The following is a 23,704-nucleotide window of genomic DNA, read 5'->3' on the forward strand; positions in this document are numbered from 1 at the left end:
ATTATGTATGACATTTGGAAGAAAGAACAGGAGATAAAATCAATGACAATTCATTATATTATGTCTCACTCTGACAAGCTTAATTTTAAGAATATTTGAATTTCCTATACCTGTTTCCCTGTACTTTACCCAGGATGGTGCCAGCCCAGAGTGAGGGTTGGTAATACTGTATGCCAATCAAAAGGGAGACTAATCTTTGTTATTTGCAAAGAAGGAGGTGGCTAACTAAGAGCATGCACCTAATCTCATTCTAGAATAACATGAATGTGAGAAAGTGCCTCCCCTCTCTCCTTCTAGGCTTTAGCACATGAATAGAATTGCTTTCTTTTTTGATATATCAAGTTCTCTGACTACTTCAGAGGTTGAAACTAGTCAGGAAGGAGCAGAATAAAAAACAGTTTTAGGTTCCCACATAATGCAGCTACAACACTTATGCCGTGTCTTTGCACTTGTGGATTGGTTTTGAACATACTGTTGTAGTAATCCAGAATGAGATGAGGCCTCACACTGACTACCTCTCATGCAATAACCCCAAGCTCATATAGTACTTAATATTGATTACAGTTGAGCATCTTTTGGCCACATGATTCAGGGAGGTGGTAGTGGGGGGAATAGTAATTTAATTATATTTAATTTAATAAAGACTTTGTTCCAGTGATGTATGTGGTATACACAATATCCATAATACCAACTCCAACTGAGAGAGGTCCTACAGCTTCTAGTAGGAAATAAAGGTGAACCTGGCTATGCTGTAGTTTATGTTGTGCTCTAAAATGTAACGAAAGATGTCATCTGTTTCCTTAAGGCTGATCTGGATTTACCAGGATATTGTGTCCAAAACACACACACACACAATTCTAGTTACTGAGGAAACATGATGCATCTTTACCTGTTGCAATGTAATTGGATAATGCATGTACAAATGACTTGCTTAGCCTGCCAATGAATGTTGCTAATGCCTTACCAAAAAAAAAAAGCATATTTTTTGTATTTTTTTCCTCAAAGGCAAATCCAAACAATGCTACATTTGGGAAACTGTTTACTGAAAAGCATTTTCTAATAGATCTCTGAAGAAGTGCAATTGTATAATTATTATTGTTCAATGCATACAGTACATTGTCTCCATCACTCTGTACACTGCTGCTATTAGTGCTTGTTCTAATAAATCTCAATGTACACTGTTTAAACTCCTGTCATCTGTGTTCTGATTTATTAACATAAACACTTTAGAATTTAGTTCTTGAACGAACTATTTGCAACTAGTTAATTGAACTGATTATTAATTTTAAAATTCTTAATATATATTGATTTTGGAAAGGTGGGTGATAGTGGCAGCAACAGCACTGAAACAGCGGCTTATCACAAGCATCATTCTCTTCCTTTCTAACCTTTTTCTACTGCAGGATTATTTTTATAAAACTTCTCCCATGTGGTTCTCTGTGCAGTTCCTTTAAATCTGGCAGGAGCTACCAACTGCAGTCTCAAAGAAGATAATTTTCTTTTTGGCAGTTCCCAGTTTTATCTTCATGCTACAGCTGGTAAGAGCCTTTTTGTGCAGTATGTTCTCAAGTTTTGTGAGAGAGTGTAGAGAAAATGGCTCTTGTAGTTCTCTAATATAATTGAATAAAAAGGTGTGGGGGAAAAAAAATAAATTACTTGACACCCACCTCTTCTGGCATTTTGGAAAAAATACCAGTATGTGGAATTTTTCCATTCTATGTTCTTGTCCTTATTCAGCCCTTAAATCAATTGCATTTTATTTAAAATGAAAGCGTAATAGAAAACGAGAATTTGGCTGGGAGGAGAAATTAAGGTTTTTATTGTTTCTTGGCACTGTAAAAAGAACAAGTGTTCAAACAGTCTGGAAGGCTGCCAGAGTGGAAGCAACAGCAAAGGAAAGTAAAGCACTTTTTTTCATGAATGGCAATGCTTGCTTTCTTGTGTCAGTGTACGCATCTGATCTCGTCCAAAACAGTGCTTTAAGCCAGGTTGTAGACTGGGAGCTTATTCCCTGTTAAACAATTCTATGAGCAAAATTCAGATCTGGTTTCACATTTATGTAGTTGGGATCTGTACTTTGCCTCTGAATGCTGTGCAAAACAAATCTAACACTTTTTGATGACTATTTCTCATCAAAATTACTGTGCATAATTGAAGTGTGAAAAGCTATATGTCATTCCTTAATTGATTGAAAAAAGAATTATTTGGGAATAGATTAGAGTGCAAGAGGCCTGTGAGGCAATCTGACATCTTATTTAGCATGAAAAATCTTTAAGTATGGTAATAATTTTTATATTTAAATTTAATCTAACCAAGAACCAGATGATACTTCTTCTTAACCACAAACACGTAGGTGCTGTGGTGTGGTGAAGTGAGACAGTGTGGGAAGCTATTGACAAGATTTTATACTGACTCAGCTAAACGAGTTGCCCACAGAAAGCTGTTCCAAGTTTCACTGCCAGTACAAAAATCTGTTCTGATGTGATTACACATAGCATTATTGTTCAGCCAATGTATCAAGCAACATGGTTGTCCAAGTCCTTATGAGCTTATTAAATATTTAGGTTGGTCTAAATGTTAAAAACCGCAAGTATGCAATATTTACTGTTCCTGCACCTGAATCTGCAAAATTATTTTTTTCGACTAAGTAGTCATTACTAAATCAGATTAAAAGAAACTAATCTGAAATATCATTCAAAACAAATGAGGTACTGTGGACTAGCTAAGGAGGTACTCTGTAGTTTATTTTGACTGAGTCTAATTTTTCTCAGGGCTAGTAAATGAAATGTCTTATATTTGCTTTTTATTTCTGACAGCAATGTCTAAGATGTAACTATGAGGCAGAGTAGCTAAGAGGCAGGCTAGGTTGTATACTCCATATCTACATCCCAAGTGTGTACTAATAATGATAAATCTAAAAAGAATTCAAAGCAAGTTAACAAAGTATGCATAAATGCAAGCTACACACATGAATCTGGTTTGAAGATCTTTACCTGTGATTAGATTACATTTGTAATCACATGGGAAAGTTTCAAAGTAAAACCAAATATGTAGTTGCATTTCTCACTCATGACTGTCTGGCTGTATTTCCTTCAGCAAAGAAATGAAATTAATTGCTAGCTCAAATTTCATGACTGTCCAAGGTTTCTTGAGCAGGTTTTCTGACAAGTCAGTGGAGGAAAAAGTATAAGGAAACATTTGCAAAAGGTTACAGTTGTTGGACTGCAAATGGCTACACGTTCTGGTAAAGACATCGAGTTGTTTTTTGTTTTTAAACTGATAAAATTTCAGGTGTAGATTGCCTTATAAGATCCCCTTTAAGTAGGTTATTTTTGAGGGCCTGGTATTACATTTAGCAGTCAAAAGAAAATGATATAGTGTAAGGTCACATCCATTCTTTAGTTCAAGAGTTGATTTCACTTAAATGCTGATCAGCTAACCTATTACAGCAGTATTAGTCAGGCTGCTCTTTTATGTTTGGTGACAATTTTTTATGTTACCTGTCTGTTAAAATGTTTAGTATCTGGAAACTGCTCAAATATCTTCTTATTTCATGCCTACACATGTGGGAAAAAAAAAAAAAAAGAAAGAAAAAATAGGAAACTAGATGGGGAAGTGTTCTCATAGCATGAAAGGAATGGCCTGAATAAGAATAGAAGTGATTATAAAAGAAGATATTGAATTCTTGGATGCCCTACAAACACCTACTTCATTTTGTCTGTTTATAAATATTCTGTAACCAAAGATCTGAAAGTATCTTATAATGCTAGTCAGTTCTTGCAGTATCCTTCTCAGGGAAGTGATATATTACCACAGCAACATGCAGTAGGTTTCATAGCCTGAGGTTAATTGCCCAGTATCACACAACAGCTAGTGGCAATGCTAAAAATAAATCCAGCTCAAGCCTGCTGTTCAGATTAAAACATAAGGAGAAGAAGCAAGGAACAACAAATGTCTACTACTTAAAGAAGTATTGTACAGAGATAAGTGTACCAGTGCCCATCAGACAGATTAGCATGGACAATGTGAATAATAACACAGTAGCAAATCCTTCGTTTTGTCCACTTTCTTCAGACATAGTGGTGCAGCAGCAGCTACAGTTCTGCATCCTTGTACCGGAGGATGTGCAAGCCAATGAAGCTGTCCTCTAACACAGACACAACCACTCAAAGGTGCTGAAAAAAAGGATTTAGCCATTCAGGCAGCATCCTCCAAAGGAAAGGCAGCATTCAACCTACTTTGGGTCACACTGGCTTGTTTGTTTGAAGATTTGTGTCGTAGTTTAAGCCCAGGCCGTAAATCAGAACCACGCAGTCTACTTCCCCCCCACACACCCCTTTCTTCCCTCTGCTTCTGGAGGGACAGGAGGAGAATCAAAAGAATGCAACTCCCACGGGTTGAGATAAGAACAGTTTAGTAACTAAGGTATAACACAAATCACTACTGCTACCACCAATAATAATAATGATAAAGGAAATAACAAGGAAAGAGAATACAACCGCTCACCAACCGGTACCTCGCCCCCCACCCCGCAGCATTCCAGCCCTTCCGGGCGACTCTCAGTTCTACCTCCTGGGCATGACGTGCTGTGGTATGGAATACCTCTTTGGCTAGTTTGGGTCAGGTGTCCTGTCCCTGCTTCCTCCTGGCTTCTCCTCCTCCCTGGCAGAGCATGAGACTCACAGAGTCCTTGGTCAGGGAAAACATTCTGACCAGCAGCTGTAAACATCGGCTTTATCAGTATTATTCCCAGGCCGAAAGTCAAAACCACAGCGCTGCACCAGCTACTAAGAAGGAGAAAAACTGACTGCTGCTGCTGAACCCAGGACAGTATCCACCCCTTATTCCATACCATTCACGTCATGCTCAGATCCCACATTTTCAGTATACCCTCACTCTCATCTCAGTGCACTCTTATCCTAGTGCACGGACCAATCCCTATAAAGCTGCTGAGTCCATCCGGTCCATGATATTGGGCTCCATCTCTTGTAACAGTCTTTCAGAGCAGGAGAGGCCATGTGCAGTGTTCACACTCGTGAGTAACCTGAGCAATAGTGTTTATTGCTAAGTCCACCCCTCGATCATGGGCCCATCTATATGTTGTATTTCTGCCCTGATGGCCTGAAGTGTCATGGGCCCACCAGGCTCAAAATAATTCACCTTTCCCTTCAGCAGTTTCTGCAACTTGTCACTGGGGACTCCATACAGCTGCCTTCCATCTCCGATGCTTCCAAAGCACTGGAGGGGCCCAGTGGACTAGATACTTGCCCATACTGTCCCACACACCATGACACTCATGACTGTCCAGCCTTGGGGAAAACCTCTTGGTCCCCCTATATCGTCGTCTAAACCCAGACAAGACCCAAACCTGACTCTGCTTAACTCTCGGGATCAGACAAAATGGTTGTGGGTAAAATACACTCTGTATTTGGTGATCACCAATATGGTGATCCCCATCACAATCAGCAGGCAGGTCCCAAGGGTACCCAAAGGCCATTCAAAACCTTCAGAACTCTCAAATGATGCTGCTGTACTTGCCGGCTCTCTCACCACCAGCTTCCCTTTTTCTGAGTCCGCTTCGGCAGCCGCCGGCTCCCGGGGCCGCTCCCCCTCGGCTCCTCGCAGCTTCACGAAGATGGAGGCGAGGACAAGAGCCAGGACGGTGAAGAGCAGCGGGACGGCCAGGTACAAGTCCACGGCCGCGTCCATCCCGCCCTGCAGCCGGAGCCCGCCCATATTACAAGCCATTACCATAAAATACAATGAAACAAGAACCTTAGCCCAAGGCCCACACTTGATAAGCACTAACACAGCAAATACCGGCTCTAAGTAAGCTACAGCATACTGAAACTGTGACATCAGGAGAAACAACTTTGAGAGCCAATAAATCAGCATTGTGCCTCAGTCAGATCTGTTGTTATCTCAACCCTTCGTGCCCTACGTTGGGCACTAAAAAAAAAACTGTCGTGGTTTAAGCCCAGGCCGTAAATCAGAACCACGCAGTCTACTTACCCCCCCACACACCCCTTTCTTCCCTCTGCTTCTGGAGGGACAGGAGGAGAATCAAAAGAATGCAACTCCCACGGGTTGAGATAAGAACAGTTTAGTAACTAAGGTATAACACAAATCACTACTGCTACCACCAATAATAATGATAAAGGAAATAACAAGAGAAGAGAATACAACCGCTCACCAACCGGTACCTCGCCCCACCCCGCAGCGTTCCAGCCCTTCCGGGCGACTCTCAGTTCTACCTCCTGGGCATGACATGCTGTGGTTTGGAATACCTCTTTGGCTAGTTTGGGTCAGGTGTCCTGTCCCTGCTTCCTCCTGGCTTCTCCTCCTCCCTGGCAGAGCATGAGACTCACAAAGTCCTTGGGCAGGGTAAACATTCTGACCAGCAACTGAAAACATCGGCTTTATCAGTATTATTCCCAGGCCGAAAGTCAAAACCACAGCGCTGCACCAGCTACTAAGAAGGAGAAAAACTGACTGCTGCTGCTGAACCCAGGACAATTTGTCTTTACAAGTGAATAATACTAGATAATGAAAGTAGCTTCATTGTATGCAGCAATGTTTATGTAACGTATGACCAGTTCTTTTTGCTGAAAGATGTGTCTGCTTCTCATATGTAGTAAGGTTAAATACAAACACACTTTCATACACTTTGGCCAGTGATAGTCATTTAATATTGTATTATTTAAAGATGGATACATGAAACACAGATTAAGTAGTCTGCACATACGTGAACAAAGGTCTGAACACTGAAAGGTAAGTCTGTGAAAGATCATATAAAACTGTCATCAGAATGTATGCTTCTTAAATTCTTTTGTGTTCCCTTTTCATCATTAACATGGCTCTAGTAAGAAGGTAGCAAAATGGTACAAAGGAGCCAACTGTGCAAAACATCTTCTTTTCATCAAGTCAACAGATGTTGCTTGTAGAAAGGTGAAAGGGGCATGATGTCAACCAAAAGGCATAGGGAAGCTAGTTGAGCTCCACATCTTGCCATCCTTCACTGATGTAACACTCACAGTACAGAATAGCTTGTAATACTTTGATTGCTGGACAAGTGCCATGCTATAATATAGCACCTCCTGGCAGGAGATCTACCTTTTATGTGTTCTGTAGCATGAACTATGAATATGTATTAGCACAATCTGTTATGTGGCAGGGAATAGAAGGAGGTTCCGACAGAGTTTACTTCAGCTGTAAACCTGAGAAGTATTATATAGGAAACACAGTGAGTGTGTGTATCTGTCTTCCACATGGGCTGTTAAAGGTGGCCTTGAAAATAAATTGAAACAGCCCTAATGGTATGTTTTAGATATCTGTATAGAAAAGGACAACTGTTTCCTTCACCTTTTTATTTTTTTTAATCCATTCTAATTGGTGAAGAAACTGTTCACAGGCAAAAGTCCCACATAAATAAAACATAAAAATCCATTTAAATACTCCTAGAAGCTCTTACTAAAATTTTCTCCTGATACTACAGATAGTAGTGAAATATTCAAAAGCATCTGGCTCCACAAGAAGTAAAACATACTTTAAATGTGGGGAACTTAAAACATTTTAGGAATAGGCTTGTGATGAGTTGCCTCTCTGAATTTCAGAGTTCTCTAATTTTGAATTCAAGGCCAGGTTGGATGAGGCCTTGGGTGGCATGGTTTAGTGTGAGGTGTCCCTGCTCATGGCAGGGGGGGTTGGAACTAGATGATCTTAAGGTCCTTTCCAACCCTAACTATTCTATAATTCTATGATATGTTCCACTTATCTTGCTGTCCAGAGAGGTTTCCATAAGGAACAAATTAAGTTTCAGATGCAAAAGAAGTGACGGCATTTTTTTGCCGCTTTACCAAATTGAGAGCTTAATAAAGTTTAAATATAAATATTTAAATTAAAAAAAAATTTAAATATTGCCATAGCTACTTTAACTGTATCCCTGTACTGCAAAATTAAAATAGCATTTGTGAACTGATTTAAAATGTTCATTGCATTTGAACTATGTAATAAAGAAATCCAGCATGGAAGTATCTCAGCTGAAGATAAGTCTGCTGAAAACCTGTACCTTGCTTTAACTGATTTTTCTTCCCACAGTGGTCTCTAAATGCCATAATGCTTTGTGAGCAGCAATCACTGTGAGCAATATGCCAAGCGACTCCAGTACCCCAGCAAACTGCTAGACCAGGAGTTCAGCATGGCAGTGGTACTGTCTTCAGAAGCCCTGAAGCAATGTAAGTCATGGTATTAAACTGACTTGTTTTGCTTATACAAACTCCACCTTGGGGAGGCAGGGGTGAGTCAAATGCTGTTAAAATCACTTAGGTAGGGAAAAAAATAAAGCATGTATTTAACAAGGACCATATTTGGTCCCATAAATTGTTACTTTTGTTACCTCCTGAAATATAACGGGATCTATAATGAACAGATACTTGCTTTCTAGGGACATACTCATGCCATCTGCTGGAAAGTTAGGGAATTTAGCAAGTATTTTTTTATTATTATTTTTTCAGTAGCATTTTATTTGCTGGTTTTTAGGTGTTAAATTCTTGTGCTTATTCTTTTTGTAAAGATCTGTAGGTAAATGTAATATAGTTCAAAGGCACTGAAGTCAGGTGGTCTGGCAACTTTTTGTACATTATGAACGTATTAAACAAATTGCCAGCATAATTTGGTACTGATTGTGTGATCTTAACCCTTTCAAGTGAAACACCAAATCAGTTTATCCAGTCAATTAACACTCAAGACTTCTTTTCTCCTCTTGACTGACTGTTTAAGCATGCTAATGTTATAATATGGTTGACCGTGACAACAAATATATTAAAATCATATCAGTTCATGTGGAATACAGAAATATCAAAATAATTTGCAGATTATTCTAGATTGAAATTAGTGAGATAATTCCACATTTTCAGTTCCTTGGATAAGCCTCCAGTTTACACACACCTTAAGTCAGCCTATAAATACATCTTTAAACACCTCATTAAACATTCCTGCAGGTATAATTATCTAATAATGCAACAAAAATAATTATGGAATTAATCAAGAATCAATGAGGAAGCATTCTGCCTCCTCAAAGGTTATGCAGAAAGCAGGACTGTCCTCTAGGTTTTACTATTAAATAATCTCCAGGTTCTTATCAATACAATGTAATGAAAAGAGACAGTATTTAAGCATCAAAATTCTCTTCTATATATCACTCTGTTACTATTCCATGGGTAAGACCAATTTTGAAGAAATAGAACTCATCTTACATATGCAGTAGGTCAGGTTGGACAGAGCCTTGGGTGGCATGGTTTAGTGTGAGGTGTCCCTTCCCATGGCAGGGGGGTTGGAACTAGACGATCTTAAGGTCCTTTCCAACCCTAACTATTCTATGGTTCTATGATTCTATGCAGTAAACTATTTTAGTCTTCACTTCTGGTGAAGATACAACAAAGAAACTGCTGAGCACAGAGCTAAATAAACTACCTTGAAACTGCTGCCCATGTGGAGGCTTGTGATGTCCTTAGGCAAACTTACAAATGCCTTCAGTCTGCTGGGGATGGACAAGGTGGGAGAAGAGCAGAGCATGAGCATAGTAGGTAGGAGCAGAAAGCAGAGTTAAGATAGTTATAGGGACAGGCAAATCAATTTAACCCCCCCCCCAAACAATCAAACATGAAAGTAGAGCATTATATCTATACATTACTTCATATTTTTTTCTTGCACAGAATTCCGCCTTCCAGCTGTAGATGAATCTGCTGTACAGATGAATCAGCAAAGGAGGCTTCTACCAGTAAGTCTTGATTGATTTATTTATTTACAAGGGTCAGAGGATATATAATTAGAGAGAGAAGGGGTAATACAGAGAAAGTGTATTCTCATGATGGAGAAGATGGGGAAACTGGAGGAATAATTTTGTCTCTGGCACCACCAAGTTTGTATATGGTTCAAGGGGCTCACTTAAGAGCAAAGGTCATCATAGATGGTTATTAGGCAATCTGTTGGTGGAGATTTTTTTCATCATATTTTTCTGTTTGTTTTTTTAAAAGATGCCTGTGTTGTGAATGTTCAAGTTCTGACCTTAATCCAGTAATGTATCAAGGTGGGCTAAGATCGGGACTATGGAGGATCCTGCACAGTGAAGGCAGATGGGATGCCTTGTCACTATTGGCTAGGGATGTTAAGGATAACAGGAAGGGATTCTATAGGTACGTAGCGATTAAAAGACAGACGAGGGACAACGTAGGCCCCTTTTGGAAGATATCGGGAGAACTGGCTACCCTGGATTTGGAGAAGGCTGAGGTTCTTAATGACTTCTTTGCCTTGGTCTTCACTGGCAAAGGCTCTGACTGCACCACCCAAGTCTTGGAAGGCAGATGCAGGGACTGTGAGAATGAAGACTTTAGGCCCACTGTAGGAGAGGATCTGGTTCCAGACCATCTTAAAAACCTAAACATATACATGAGACCTGATGAAATCCATCTGCAGGTCCTGAAGGAGCTGGTGAATGAAGTTGCTAAGCCACTGGCCATCATATTTGAAAAATCATGGCAGTCAGGTGAAGTTTCTGACGACTGGAAAAAGGGAAATATAACCCCCATTTTCAAGAAAGGGAAAATGGATGACCCGGGGAATTACAGACCAGTCAGTCTCACCTCTGTGCCTGGCAAAATCTTGGAGCAGATTCTCCTGGAAGGCATGCTAAGGCACATGAAAAACAACAAGGTGTTTGGTGACAGCCAGCGTGGCTTCACTAAGGGGAAATCCTGCCTGACCAATTTGGTGGCCTTCTATGATGAGGCTACGGAACTGATGGACAGGAGCAGAGCAGTTGATGTCATCTACCTGGATTTGTGCAAAGTCTTTGACACTGTCCCACACGACATCCTTGTCTCTAAATTGGAGAGACATCAATTTGATGGGTGGACCACTCGGTGGATAAAGAACTGGCTGGATGGCCGCACACAAAGAGTTGTGGTCAATGGCTCGATGTCCAGCTGGAGACTGGTAACGAGTGGTGTCCCTCAGGGATCAGTGTTGGGACGGGTCTTGTTCAACATCTTTGTCGGTGACATGGACAGTGGGATTGAGTGCGCCCTCAGCAAGTTTGCCGATGGCACCAAGCTGTGTGGTTTGGTTGTTACGCTGGAGGGAAGGGATGTCATCCAGAGGGACCTTGACATGTTTGTGAAGTGGGTTGATGCCAACCTTTTGAAGTTTAACCATGCCAAGTGCAAGGTCCTACACCTGGGTCGGAGCAATCCCAGGCACAGCTACAGGTTGGGCAGAGAAGAGATTCAGAGCAGCCCTGCAGAGAAGGACTTGGGGGTGTTGGTCGATGAAAAAATGAACATGAGCCGGCTTCAGTGTGCACTCGCAGCCCAGAAAGCCAACCGTATCCTGGGCTGCATCACGAGGAGCGTGACCAGCAGGTCAAAGGAGGTGATCCTGCCCCTCTACTCTGCTCTCGTGAGACCTCACTTGGAGTATTGTGTGCAGTTCTGGTGTCCTCAACATAAAAAGGACATGGAACTGTTGGAACAAGTCCAGAGGAGGGCCACGAGGATGATCAGGGGACTGGAGCACCTCCCGTATGGAGACAGGCTGAGAAAGTTGGGGCTGTTTAGCCTGGAGAAGAGAAGGCTGCGTGGAGACCTCATAGCAGCCTTCCAGTATCTGAAGGGGGCCTACAAGGATGCTGGGGAGGGACTCTTCATGAGGGACTGTAGTGACAGGACAAGGGGTAACGGGTTCAAACTTAAACAGGGGAAGTTTAGATTGGATATAAGGAAGAAATTCTTTACTGAGAGGGTGGTGAGGCACTGGAATGGGTTGCCCAGGGAGGTTGTGAGTGCTCCATCCTTGGTGGTGTTCAAGGCCAGGTTGGGTGAGGCCTTGGGTGACATGGTTTAGTGTGAGGTGTTCCTGCCCATGGCAGGGAGGTTGGAACTAGATGATCTTAAAGTCCTTTCCAACCCTAACTATTCTATGATTCTATGATTCTATGGCCCTGTGCTAAGGGGTATGGAAGGTTACAGCCCTGGAATTTCCCTGAGGTAGCATGAATCACATATGAGCAAGGATTTTTGTCTGCAGAACTTGTAGAGGCAAGGCAAGATTTTTTTATTGAAGTTCTAACTTGGGCATAACATGCACAGCATGTTTTTCATTTATTGGTTGCCCAAAGTGAGAGTATGCCAGGGCTGCAGGAATGCTCAAAGTTCATAAGGACACTTGTGTGCTCATGCTGGAGGGGCAGGGGAAATATCTGAGGTTTCTTCACTTGGATGCACAAAATTTCAGTGAATGTTTTCCAAAAAATGGCAATGTCAATGTAATTGCACTCCTGTTTTCTGACCTGTGGCATGAGGATGATACAAAAGCTTCTGCAGCATTTATAGTGGATTATAGAGTGTTAGAGTAACAGGAGTATCATGTAAGAGTATCAGATGAAACTATTTGTTGTCAGAATTAGTGCTAGGATCAGACTGAGTATGATCTATGACCACATACTAAGCAAGAGAAATACAAATACATGTTGAATAAACTGTGCCAGCTGAGCTTGATAACATGTAGAAAAAATAGTATCCTGTCAAACAGTTATAGGACATCTACAAGATAAATATAAGTCAACACTGTGTGGGCAATTTTAATTTAAGAATTTCCTTAGCTTTTCCTTCCCTTTAAAACCTTTTAAGTTCTGTTAATGTGTTTTGATTAAGTTTATACAGTTCTTTTCTTTGTTTTTTTTGTTTGTTACTGCAGTGTAATATGAATTACAGTCAGACAGAATTGCATCATTTCACATTATTTCAGTTCAAAATCTATGTATAACCAGCTCTGAGTTTTCAGCACCCTCTAGAGTAAGCAGAAAGCTCTGATGGCCTTTCTTTTCCTCTTGGATCATAGAATAGTTAGGGTTGGAAAGGACCTTAGCTGAGGTAAAATATGCCTTTTTTTGCCTTTTTATTTGACTTCCTGATACTCTGAACATTTAAAAATATTTATGGAAGTGTTGGAAAGAACTAAAATGAAACATGAAAGTATTAAATAAGTGATCATATTATAAAAACAGTAATTAAAACCCTTTCACATGAAAACTCTAGGAAAAAAAGCCAACCAAACAAGTTTTTACCTGGCAGCTAGGAATAATATTAATATTAAAGCGTAGATTTACAAGCCTGTGGCTGATGTTTCACCTGCTGTAACTGCAAAAGGAGTCTGGAAGATGTGCGATAAAATTTAGTTGTATACTTACCACTCTTGCAAGAAAATCAAGTCATCGTTTACATGAGGATGGCTCAGCTCCTCCTGTTCCCTCACTGATCCTCCACCATGCTGTCTGGTGACTAATTTTTTGCTTTACAATTTTATATCCTTCTACACTGGTGCTTTCCCTCATGGATCCTTGAGCTGCTCCTTAATCTTATATCAAGAATCTCCCTTCTGTCTGCAATTGGCTTTTATTATTTTAGCATAATTTTAAAAAATCAGTGAATTTCTCAGTAGTCTGAGCCAAATACACGCAGCTGTCCTGTCTCAGAACTCTCTCACAGTCAGCTGAGTCCATAGGTGAAGAATCAAATATAAAGAAAGTCCACTTCTGTTGTCCCCCTAACCCCAGCTATCTCTAATCTTACATTTTGGCCCACCACACCACTTACTCCCAGCTGGGCTTTCACAGGTAGGTCATGCAACCGCTGCTGAAAGGCAATACCATCTCAGCAGACATACCAGCTTTCATGAATGTCTAATTCAGGCAGTCTCCCAGACTGCATCTGGGCTGCTTTGTTAGTTGTTGGTAAAACACTACAATTCAGATGAAGGAAGGACCCAAGAAACAGTAATACATCAATAACTCCTAACAGGGAGCTGAGGGTTGCACAAGTTACAGTCTGCTGTTTCTAACAATGTAAATTTTGTTTTCTAACAGTGACATTAACCTGCCAATAAAAAGGCAACTATTTCCCTATCAGTTTACACTGGTAATGCATTATTCATCATACAGAATTAGAGAGCTTAGCTGAAGTCTTTGAGAGAAGTCTCGAGCAAAACATCACAGAAACTTGGTACCTGACATGCTGTTAATTCTTTCTAAGCAAAATAGAGTTCCATCTAAAAAAACCAGTTTGACAGCTTTCTTTTAAAAACTAGGTTAATTTGTTTGAAAGAACATTGTGAAAAGATCTGAACATGGGCTTGACGTCTGGAAGTTACACTTGATACAGAGCTTTTTATTATTATCATTATTAATGTCATAATATGTTTGCTGCTGCAACCAAAAACTTCGTTAAACAGGTTGGTGATGGAGGAAGACTAGTTCCAGTGCCCAGTCTCAGTGAAGCTGATAGATATCAACCTCTGAGCCTTGTGATTAAGAAAAGAACATGTTTGCTTTCAAAAAAATCTAAATTTGCTTCAACACCTTTCACATTAAAAGACATCCTGCAAGGGGAGAAAGAAATTTCTGCAGGTAAGGTTTCTATCTTTCTTCAACGTAGAAAAATGCATGTTTTCTAGTAAATACAGAACAGTAGACATAGTTTAAACTGTGCAGGTAGTAGGATGGGTGTTTAGTAAATGGGTAATAAATTTATCTTGCTTAGTCTTGTAATAAATAAATGAGGCAATTATACTAAAAAGCCTTGATATTTTCCGAACTAATATGAATCAAATTCAGTTAAGCCTTGTGTTTGTTCACAAATAGCAACAGATTCCTGATGTGTTGATGTATGTTGATTAATTGCTACTTAAAAATTGTTTTAAATGTTAATGTTTCTTTGTATACTCACTTTTAACCATGCAAGAATGGCCTCAGTTCTTCAGTTGTTCCATGCTAGTAGTTTCTGCTGATGGACTGGGCTCTGCACCAGCAGAGCACTTAACAACAGCTATCTGACTGAAGTAATTGGATTTCCATAAGATGTTTTTCCACATTTGTAATCTTTTTTGTGTATAGTAAAAGCTTAACTGTGTGTAAATTACCTTTTCTATGCAATACCAGAAGTCTTTGAGGTGATTCTAGGAGAATTAGGAGGTGCAAAATTGAACTATACTGCTGATACTTTCCTGTACCTTCCTTTGAAAAGCTGGTGTAATTTTTGTCTATATGCTATGTTTTCTCAAAACAGCGGCATTACTTTATATTACTTACTTTATTTATTTTGAAAAAAGTCCATTTTGACAAAAGTGTTGATCGCATTAATTGCATTAATTAAAAACACTACTAAGACAAACCAGTATGAGCATAAGAAGATAGAAATACTGGTTGACCTCACAAAGGGGGCAAAAGGACGCAAGCATGATGAAAAAAGTTGGAGAGAGAAAAATCTTATTAAAAAGTCTGTGGAAAAGGTTGTAAAATCTCATTACAAAGTCTCACAAAACCTTACTAGTCTTTTCTGTAAAGGTTAGATATCATGTGCAGAATGTATTGTCTTTTAATGTAAGCAAAGAACTTTGCGATTGGATTTCTTTTTTTATGCGACAAATACAAGCACTTGCAATATTTTTAAAATTATGAAAAATATATAAAACTTTTTTTTTGCTAAAATTAAAGACAAACAGTATTTATAGTAGGTGACTTCATAATGTCAGTTTATCCTGAGTTCCAAAGAACTAAAAAAACAAGAGTAAACCCCACACTGTCAAATGAATTTGAATGCCTAATCCCTCTGTTCTACCTGCTGTATTAGTTTTAATTTGGCAACCAATACATTCTAATATTCAATGGTTTTAAGGTTATAAAAAAAGCATTATAGAAATGTTTTGGCACCTACCCTTTGATTGCACACTAAACTGATGCAAACTTTCAAGTAAGTCAGAATTAATCTGTTGCTTTCAAAATAAACTGGCATAGGGCCTGAAATCAGGCGTACTTGGAGCATGTGGTAAGTCATTCTCATTGGGACATGTGAGGTAAAGTCAAACTTAATATTACTGGCACACCCCTGTCTCAACCAGGTAAATGTCATCAGTAGTAATACCAATGAGGAGCACTGAATTTCACATCAAAACGGTTAAGCACAGTAGGAACAGTACCATTTATTCTCTTCTTGTTGCATAAAAAATACCATGTTCAGACTTTTCATCACACCGTGGTTATCTTCTTTTACCTAGGTGTCTCATCTTACCAATTGCTCAACTATGAAGACAAGTCAGATGTTTCGCTTAATGGTAGAAGAGGAAATCAGATAATGAATGATGTTGGTTTTGATGTTGCTGGATCAGATTCTATTGCCTTTAAAGCTTCATTTGGCATTGTGACCAAACACGAGGTTGAAGTACCAACGTTACTTAAAGAACTTACTACAAGGTTATATTATGTATTTTGTTTTCTGGTTCTATAATTGTATCTCATACAATTAGGTTGAATCTCTAAAATGGTTAGGTTTTGATTATTTCTAGTCAGTCAATAGCAGTCACCATCTAGTATTTTTTGAAGAGTCTCTGGTTGGATCACTGGGATTAGACACACAGCCTGTATAATGCAGATTGCAAAATTTTTCTGAATTAATTCTTGTCTGTATTACAGTGCATCTTTCAGGAAAAAACATAAATCCAGAGAGGAAGAGTCCATCCAAGGTCCTATCTATATTCTATACTATTGAAAATTTAAAATTTACTTTGAATAACATTACCTAACTTAAGGTTTCAGATGTAAGATTTCTTTGCCTTTGTCTGATGAACTAGAGAGCTGTATGCGTTATTGCCAATGGAGGTGCTTCAAGGTTTTGTGAGGTTATTACACAGCCTTTTCTTTGAAAAGCAAAGTAGATTTATCTATTTGAATTTTAAATAAGCTTTTGTTGCTGTTCTCTAAATGCAGTCTCCATTTTTCGAATATCCTTGTTGAGCTAAGGACACTGAAAATGAACTTGGTGTTACTGTAGTGCTAGTGCAAATGTCAAACACATAGAAATATGGTGTGACTAATTCTAGGTGTAATTCTCTAGTTTGTATTTCGAAGATTATTCCTTGGCCATAATGTTATCCCAGTGAATCCCAGTGTTGCATCCCAGTAATTTACTATGTGTAATGTGACATTTGGTATTTTCAAATTCTCCTGTAGTTATTTACCAAGCAGTGCATGTCATTTTGTATCCATTAACTCTCTTGTTCTGTACCTACCTTTTCCTTGTTTATTTGTAACCTCCAAATATTATGATTAATAATTGAGGATAGCAAAAGAGTCCTGGTCTTCTGATAAAAATATTCAGTGTTATAGGACTAAGAGCTCATGCCTGTAGAAATTCTCCTACAAATACGTGTTTCATGATTGTTCCATGTTTATGAGTGATAAAGTGTTTTCAGCTATAGTTGACACGTATTGGTTAACCCAGTTTTTAATCCATTGATCATATACCAGCTTCTATAGGCATTATTTAGGCTTCTAATCAAAAAGTAAGCCTTATAGAAGCCCAAAAGTAAAGCATTACAGCTATTGATTTTACTACCTATTTTCTGTAAATTCTTTCTGATTGACATTAATTATATCACTTTAAAAAAAATGGTTATTAATTAGAGTGCATTGACAGTTCCTTACCGTCACTAAGAACAATGTCAGATGGACAGACCTGGAATTTTCCAGGATGTCCCACATATGCTCTATAACATTTTTAAGTTACTGCTTTCCTTGAATTTTTTAGTGCTTCTGTTCCCAAACACTGAAAACCAGTATTAAGCTTCCAGAGATAACCTCAGTCAGTTGTTTTGCTGTTATGAGACAGAAGTTAGGTTGATTTATTTACTGGTTTATAGTTACTAATTCTATTAAATTACTAATAATCTCTGAATTTCCTTCCTGCCTCCCTCTTGATTTTAGAAAAATAAACTTTGATCATTGTCTAGTCCATCAGTCAAGGAAAAGTAGGATGGAAATTCTGTGCGTGGTCATGGAAAGTATTAGAACTACAAGGCAATGCTCATTAACTGTCCATACTGGAATGCGTGGAGAGACAATGAGGGTAAATATGTTTTACAAAATTCTGTAACTTAAATGAATGGACATAAAAAGCTCATTTTTATAAATTATATGGTTGGGTTTTTACTGATATATGCTCAGACAAAAACTGAAGTAAATCAACATTATTGCACTGATGTAAACTAATTAAAAGCTGGTATTTTGTTTAGTATTGCTTATGTGACTGAGGGATGGGAAATGCATGAAAGGATGGCTAGACAATGAGCCATTGCTTTGGGTGAAGCCTCAGCAAAAACTGCTTCTTAGTTTGAATCTCCAACAACTGTATAATCTATCTTTCATTTTTATATTTTGTCTCCTATAACACATTAGAACTTCAGGTTGTTATTACTTCAAGGTAATCTTACTACTGTCTTATCTTACTACCTGTCTTATGTTCTTCCTCCTTCTACCTCTCTTCAGTGTGTTTCAGTAATTGAACCTACATATCTTCTGAGGTTTGCCCATTCCTAGTATTTCTAAATAATTCATATAATTTTTAATGAGCGATGCAAGTTAAGCTACTACCTCTGTATCCAACTTTATTAAAATGCAAAGTTGTTAATAGAAAATTCTTTAGTTGTGGAATTTGATGTTCAATTTCAAAGGTTCCTCCTGGCATTATAATTCTTACTATATACAGTTAAGGTACTATTTTGGAAGGGTTTTTTTTTTCATTTCAGTTTGTAACTTAATTTCTTTTGATGCTTTTCTAAATTACAGCTTCACTTTATTGAAGATCAGAATTGTAAAGGGCGGGACAAAGCCATTGTTTTTCCTGCACATACAACTATTGCTTTCAGTGTATTTGAACTTTACATTCATTTGGATGGTAATTTTGGTGAGTGATGTGAGTTACTGTCATTATTGCTATTATTTATAATGATCTGAGTTTTTAAAATAGTTGCTCTTGATATGCATAAGCCCTGATCCCTTACAATGGTATGCTTTAATTTTATGCACATAAGTAGTCTTTCTTTATACGAAACAATTATTGAAAAGATAACCAAGGCAGGTGCTAGAAAATACTCTGTCATGGAAGCATTTTTTAAAAGTTAAGTATGATTTTGTAATTTCTTTGTGAATCTTGCAGCTGTATGGCACAAAAGATCACTTCCTTATGTTTCTAGTCTGTAAGGAACAGGCTTATGAGACCATGTGATCAGTTTTGCATAAAACAGGAAAGCAAAAAGACCCAGTTAAAGAAGAAAATGTGCAGAACTTTGAAATTAAGCTAACGTTTTTTTCTGTTGGGGCTTTAATTTCAGTCTGATACATCATTACTGCATATGGATAGACTGCATATGGATATCTGAAGATATTTATAAAAATCTGAAGATTTTTATAAATCACAATTACTGGAAACTAATAAAAACATTGCATAGCTCCTGTAAGTTTTTCTCCTTTTGGGGAAAGGATAGCGCTTATGTATTTACATAATTCGCACTTATTAAAATGTAACTTATTATCGATGTTACCAAAGTTGTTAGGAATAAACCAGAAAGTCAATTTAGGATTTCATCTAGCACTTGATAATACCAAATGCAAAATTCTCCACTGAGCAGGGTAATGTTACATGAATCTTTAACCACCAGATTCACATGTGTTTAAATACAGAAACCTCTGTAGATTCACTCAGTGGGAATTGTTTCAGGAGTTGCTTAACTATAACATTGTGGCTTTCTGTAAATAGCAGGACTTCCAGTTACATGATATTGATTTAGTCCCTTAACATGGCCTTAAATTGTGTATAAACCAAACCAAACTCGGAGGATGTGTGCTGAAAGCCACCAATATTTTATCATTCCCATTGAATCTGTGTCACTTGATTTTATGGGCTATTACTATGTGTAGACATATTAAAAAGTGGTACAAGCCATTAAAAACAGTAGCAAAGCTGAATTTAATCACTGTTAGCTTTTTAGATTACAAAGCGTATTAAACTACCATGCAATTACTGCTTTTGTATTTTGTTTTTCTAAAAACTTAATTTTAATTTTTACAGAACTCTGTGTGACTCCAGTTTCAAAAGGAGGATTTGAAAAAGAGAAATCTGGATCATCTTCACTGACCAAATTAAGGAGGTTAAAGAGTAATCTGTTTCATCGAAGTATGACTTTCGATATTTATATCCAAATGTCTTAGTTAATGCATGAAGAGTGGATTTTTGTTTCTCTAATTTGTGTGCAAGATGAATGTTTAAAGAAGAAAACTTTGATGGAAAATATACCTCAATTTCTCGGGTATTGAAATAATTGTAAAGTTATTAAAATTTGTATTTGAGAATCTGACTCACACATAGCTAATTTATGGTATTGTTCTTCATTAAAACTCTAAAGATCCTAAAAATTTATGGCTGATGGTAAACTGGTGTGGAGTAATTATACAACTAACTACAGTTACTATTTCATATGCTTGCCATTTACAGCTAGTGTTATGCAATGCAAGTTATAATCTATAAATAATATTTAAGGGCAAACTTTAAAAATCTTTAAAAGTTTAAAAATCAAACAATATTAATTTAAATATTTGAACATACTCTAGGCTGTATGTTCACATGGCAAGGACATAGGCAAGATACCGTCATAGTTGCTATTTCTCATTCTGACATGAACACAACATCCAACAAAACTGTATATACCTATATTTTCTTCAGAACAAGATCATATACTTCTAACACTTTGTAGCCTAAGTATTTTGAAAATCTGCAAATCTGAGTGTGAAGATAAATGTTGAGTAGTAAACACATCCTTCTAAAGGCTGGTCTGTATAGATGTCCTTGCTCCATTGTATCCTGGTTTTGATCAAAGGGCCTTTATGGACCAAGCCTTCAGTGCTGCTCCAGTTCACGCTAAGGGGATAAATCATCAGTGAATGTGATACATCTCGTAGCTGTAGCTGTCTAGAAGTTTGTCATTCAATCTAAACTAATGAGTCCCTGAAGGGACAGGAAAAAGGTAAGTAGTTCCAAACATAATTTCTTCCTGGGGCGTTTGGATACTCAGAAATCTGCTAGGAGGTCAACTTGGAGTCCTTCAAATTTTCTAAACCTGTTAAGTATTGGTAGGGGTTTTTTTGTGTATGTGTGTTTTGTAGTTTTGTTTTGGGGGGGTTTTATAAGTGCTAGAGGGAAGAGAAAGGAATTTACAGTTTTTAGAAAATAAAACTAGATATGCAAAACCAAAATTGGTTAAACAGGAAAGTACACAGCTGTGATTTGATTTGGCACCAATTCTTCAAAAGCTTGCCTCATGCCTATCTTTTAGGTGTGTTTCTAAAAATATGTAGGGCGCACAAAAATTTATGGCTTTTCTCAGTGTCTTTTGTGAAGTTAAAAGAAAAAAAAGTCACCACCCAGGGCTTCTGATGGGAAGTAATCTGCAACGTGGCATGTTTAGAATAGTTTCATGAATCAGTTGTTATTTTCATAACTAGATTGACAGGCTGTTTTGTAAACGGTTCATAATGTAACAACAAATCACTGCTTTTTGTGTGTGTGTGTGTTCTTTTTCAGATAAAAGAGTAGTGGCTACCATTGCTAATTCTGATGCTTACTTGGAGGACCTTTTTACAGATTATTATGAAAAAGCTGCAAGCATGACTGATCTCTCCACAAGCTATCTCAGAGAAGGGTCCCACATCCGAATTAATTTACTTAATAACAACATCCCAAAAGGTCCCTGTGTCCTTTGTGGAATGGGAAGTTCTAAAAGGGAGACAGTCTACGGGTGCCTTGAGTGTTCTTTTAATGGACAAAAGTATGTACGACTGCATGCTGTGCCCTGTTTTGACCTCTGGCATAAAAGAGTAAAGTAGCCGAACTAGGTAAGTGCCTGTTGTTACAGACATGGGCATAACTGTGCCACAAACTTTTCAGAATTAGTAAATATGACTCAAATTGTTGAAATGCAAAATAGTGAAAGTGCAAAACATTTTATTACGCTATTATCTTCAAATTTTTGCTTTCCAGTCCATGACCTTTTACTTGAAAATGCCCTAATGCATTCCCTGACATTGCTTTTCTTTCTAGAACTTTCTCCTTTCATTATCATGATAATGAAAAATGTACTTTTAAATTGTACTTTCATAATATCAAAATATATGCTAGAACTTACTTTAAGTTGTTTACGCAAACTTGTTGTTACACTCCAAAATCTTGCCTTTATCTACCCTGGCATATGATGAAAGTATTTGTTAATAATTTAGTGTCCTCATGAATGTTTAACTGAAGTATCAGATTAAAACCATGCTAAAACTTAGCTCAGTCTAATGTTTCATTTACAAAAGGGAATGACTAAAAGTAGGGATAGGGGTTTCACATTAGGATGCCATTACCGTATGTCAACAGTTGTTCAGATTACTAAAAAATACCAGGTAGTCCACCATCTGCATTTGATTGGATTTTGGGTCACAGCTGCTCTTGACTTTTTTACGTGTTCAGAAAAATCTGCTCATCAGACAACGTGTTTTGGAAGCTTACAAAAAAACCAGAACTACATCCTCCCAACAAAGCTTCAGGGCTGAGGTCTTAACAGGTAGATCTCAACCACAGAAAATTTAAGTCTGTAGAGAATGCAAACACCAGAGGGCACTACGGAATCGTGTCCAACGCTGAGGCTGGGAGTGCCGTTGGTTGAAGCTCTCCTCGTGCTATTTTAAACTGGGAAAACTATTTCAGAAAAGTCTTTCTGCCTTTTAGCATGACTAAGGATAACCCAGGTATGGAAGCTTTGGTACGTGTGCTGCCACTTTCACTGGGTGCATCTGATTATTACATGTTGAAAGGAATGCAGCCACTGCTTTTCATGTGAAAAGAGTGAAGAATGTTACACAAGTATTACGACATCTGAACAAGCAGAACAGTTAATGAGCCTGAAGTACTATTAACTATTGGTACTTCTTTGCATTTTTCCTAAGTGAGGGTAACCACAATGATGCCCAAATAATTACTTATGTTTCTATATAGTATCTCCCATCATCTTCCGGCTTGTGGCATAAACCGCATACACACAAATATTTAAAACAAAAAGGAATATACATATGGCTTTAAATCTCAAAACAGAGCTCCAGCTGTCAAAACATTTTTTATTTGTCACCACTTCATAATTCACGTTTATTGTTATTTCTGAACTATGAAGCAGTCACACTGGACTATACATAATATGTTGGGCAGTGTCTAGTAGCAGTGCAGCGCTGCGTTTCGGCTTTAGTCTGAGAATAATGTTGATAACACATCAATGTTTTAGCTGCTGCTGAGTAGTGCTTATACTAAGTCAGGGACTTTTCAGTTTACCATGCTCTGCCAGTGAGGAGGGGCACAAAAAGCTGGAAGGATACCTGACCTGAACTAGCCAAAGGGATACTCCATACCACAGAACATTATATATTGAGCATAAACTGAGGTGAGTTACCTGGGAGGGATGGATCACTGCTTGGGTTAGGCTGGGTATCGGTCACTGGGTGGTGAGCAACTGCATAGTGCAGCACTAGCTTTTTTCAGAGGGTGCTTGGGGTTTATTCCTTCCTCTCCATTTCCTATTATTATTGTGTAACCTTTTCCCTCCGATTCTCCTCCCCATTCCCCTGGAAGTCGGGTGAATGAATGAGTGGCTACATGGTACTTAGTTGCCTGCTGGGGTAAAACCATGGCACACCTCATCCAAGTAAATCATGATGGTGTAGATTTTTGGGCTGGTGCTGCTGAATAAACTAGCTAACTTCATAATTTTACAAACTCAAAGTTAAAAACCCACTTAA

At 38.2% G+C, this 23,704-nt stretch overlaps 1 protein-coding gene across 1 annotated transcript; it reads left to right on the plus strand.

The window, feature by feature from the left end:
• Positions 1-14,247: 14,247 nt before the first annotated feature.
• PJVK (pejvakin) lies at positions 14,248-21,763 on the plus strand (the record flags this gene model as incomplete). Its single annotated transcript, XM_080621806.1, has 6 exons — positions 14,248-14,458; positions 16,105-16,300; positions 17,810-17,951; positions 18,671-18,788; positions 19,953-20,057; positions 21,462-21,763. 6 exons carry the CDS (start codon positions 14,248-14,250, stop codon positions 21,761-21,763), a joined length of 1,074 nt encoding a protein of 357 aa, XP_080477932.1.
• Between the last annotated feature and the right edge of the window lie 1,941 nt (positions 21,764-23,704).

This window comes from Psittacula echo (assembly GCF_963264785.1).
Source record: "Psittacula echo genome assembly, chromosome: 6".
In the NCBI taxonomy this organism is placed as follows: Eukaryota; Metazoa; Chordata; class Aves; order Psittaciformes; family Psittacidae; genus Psittacula; species Psittacula echo.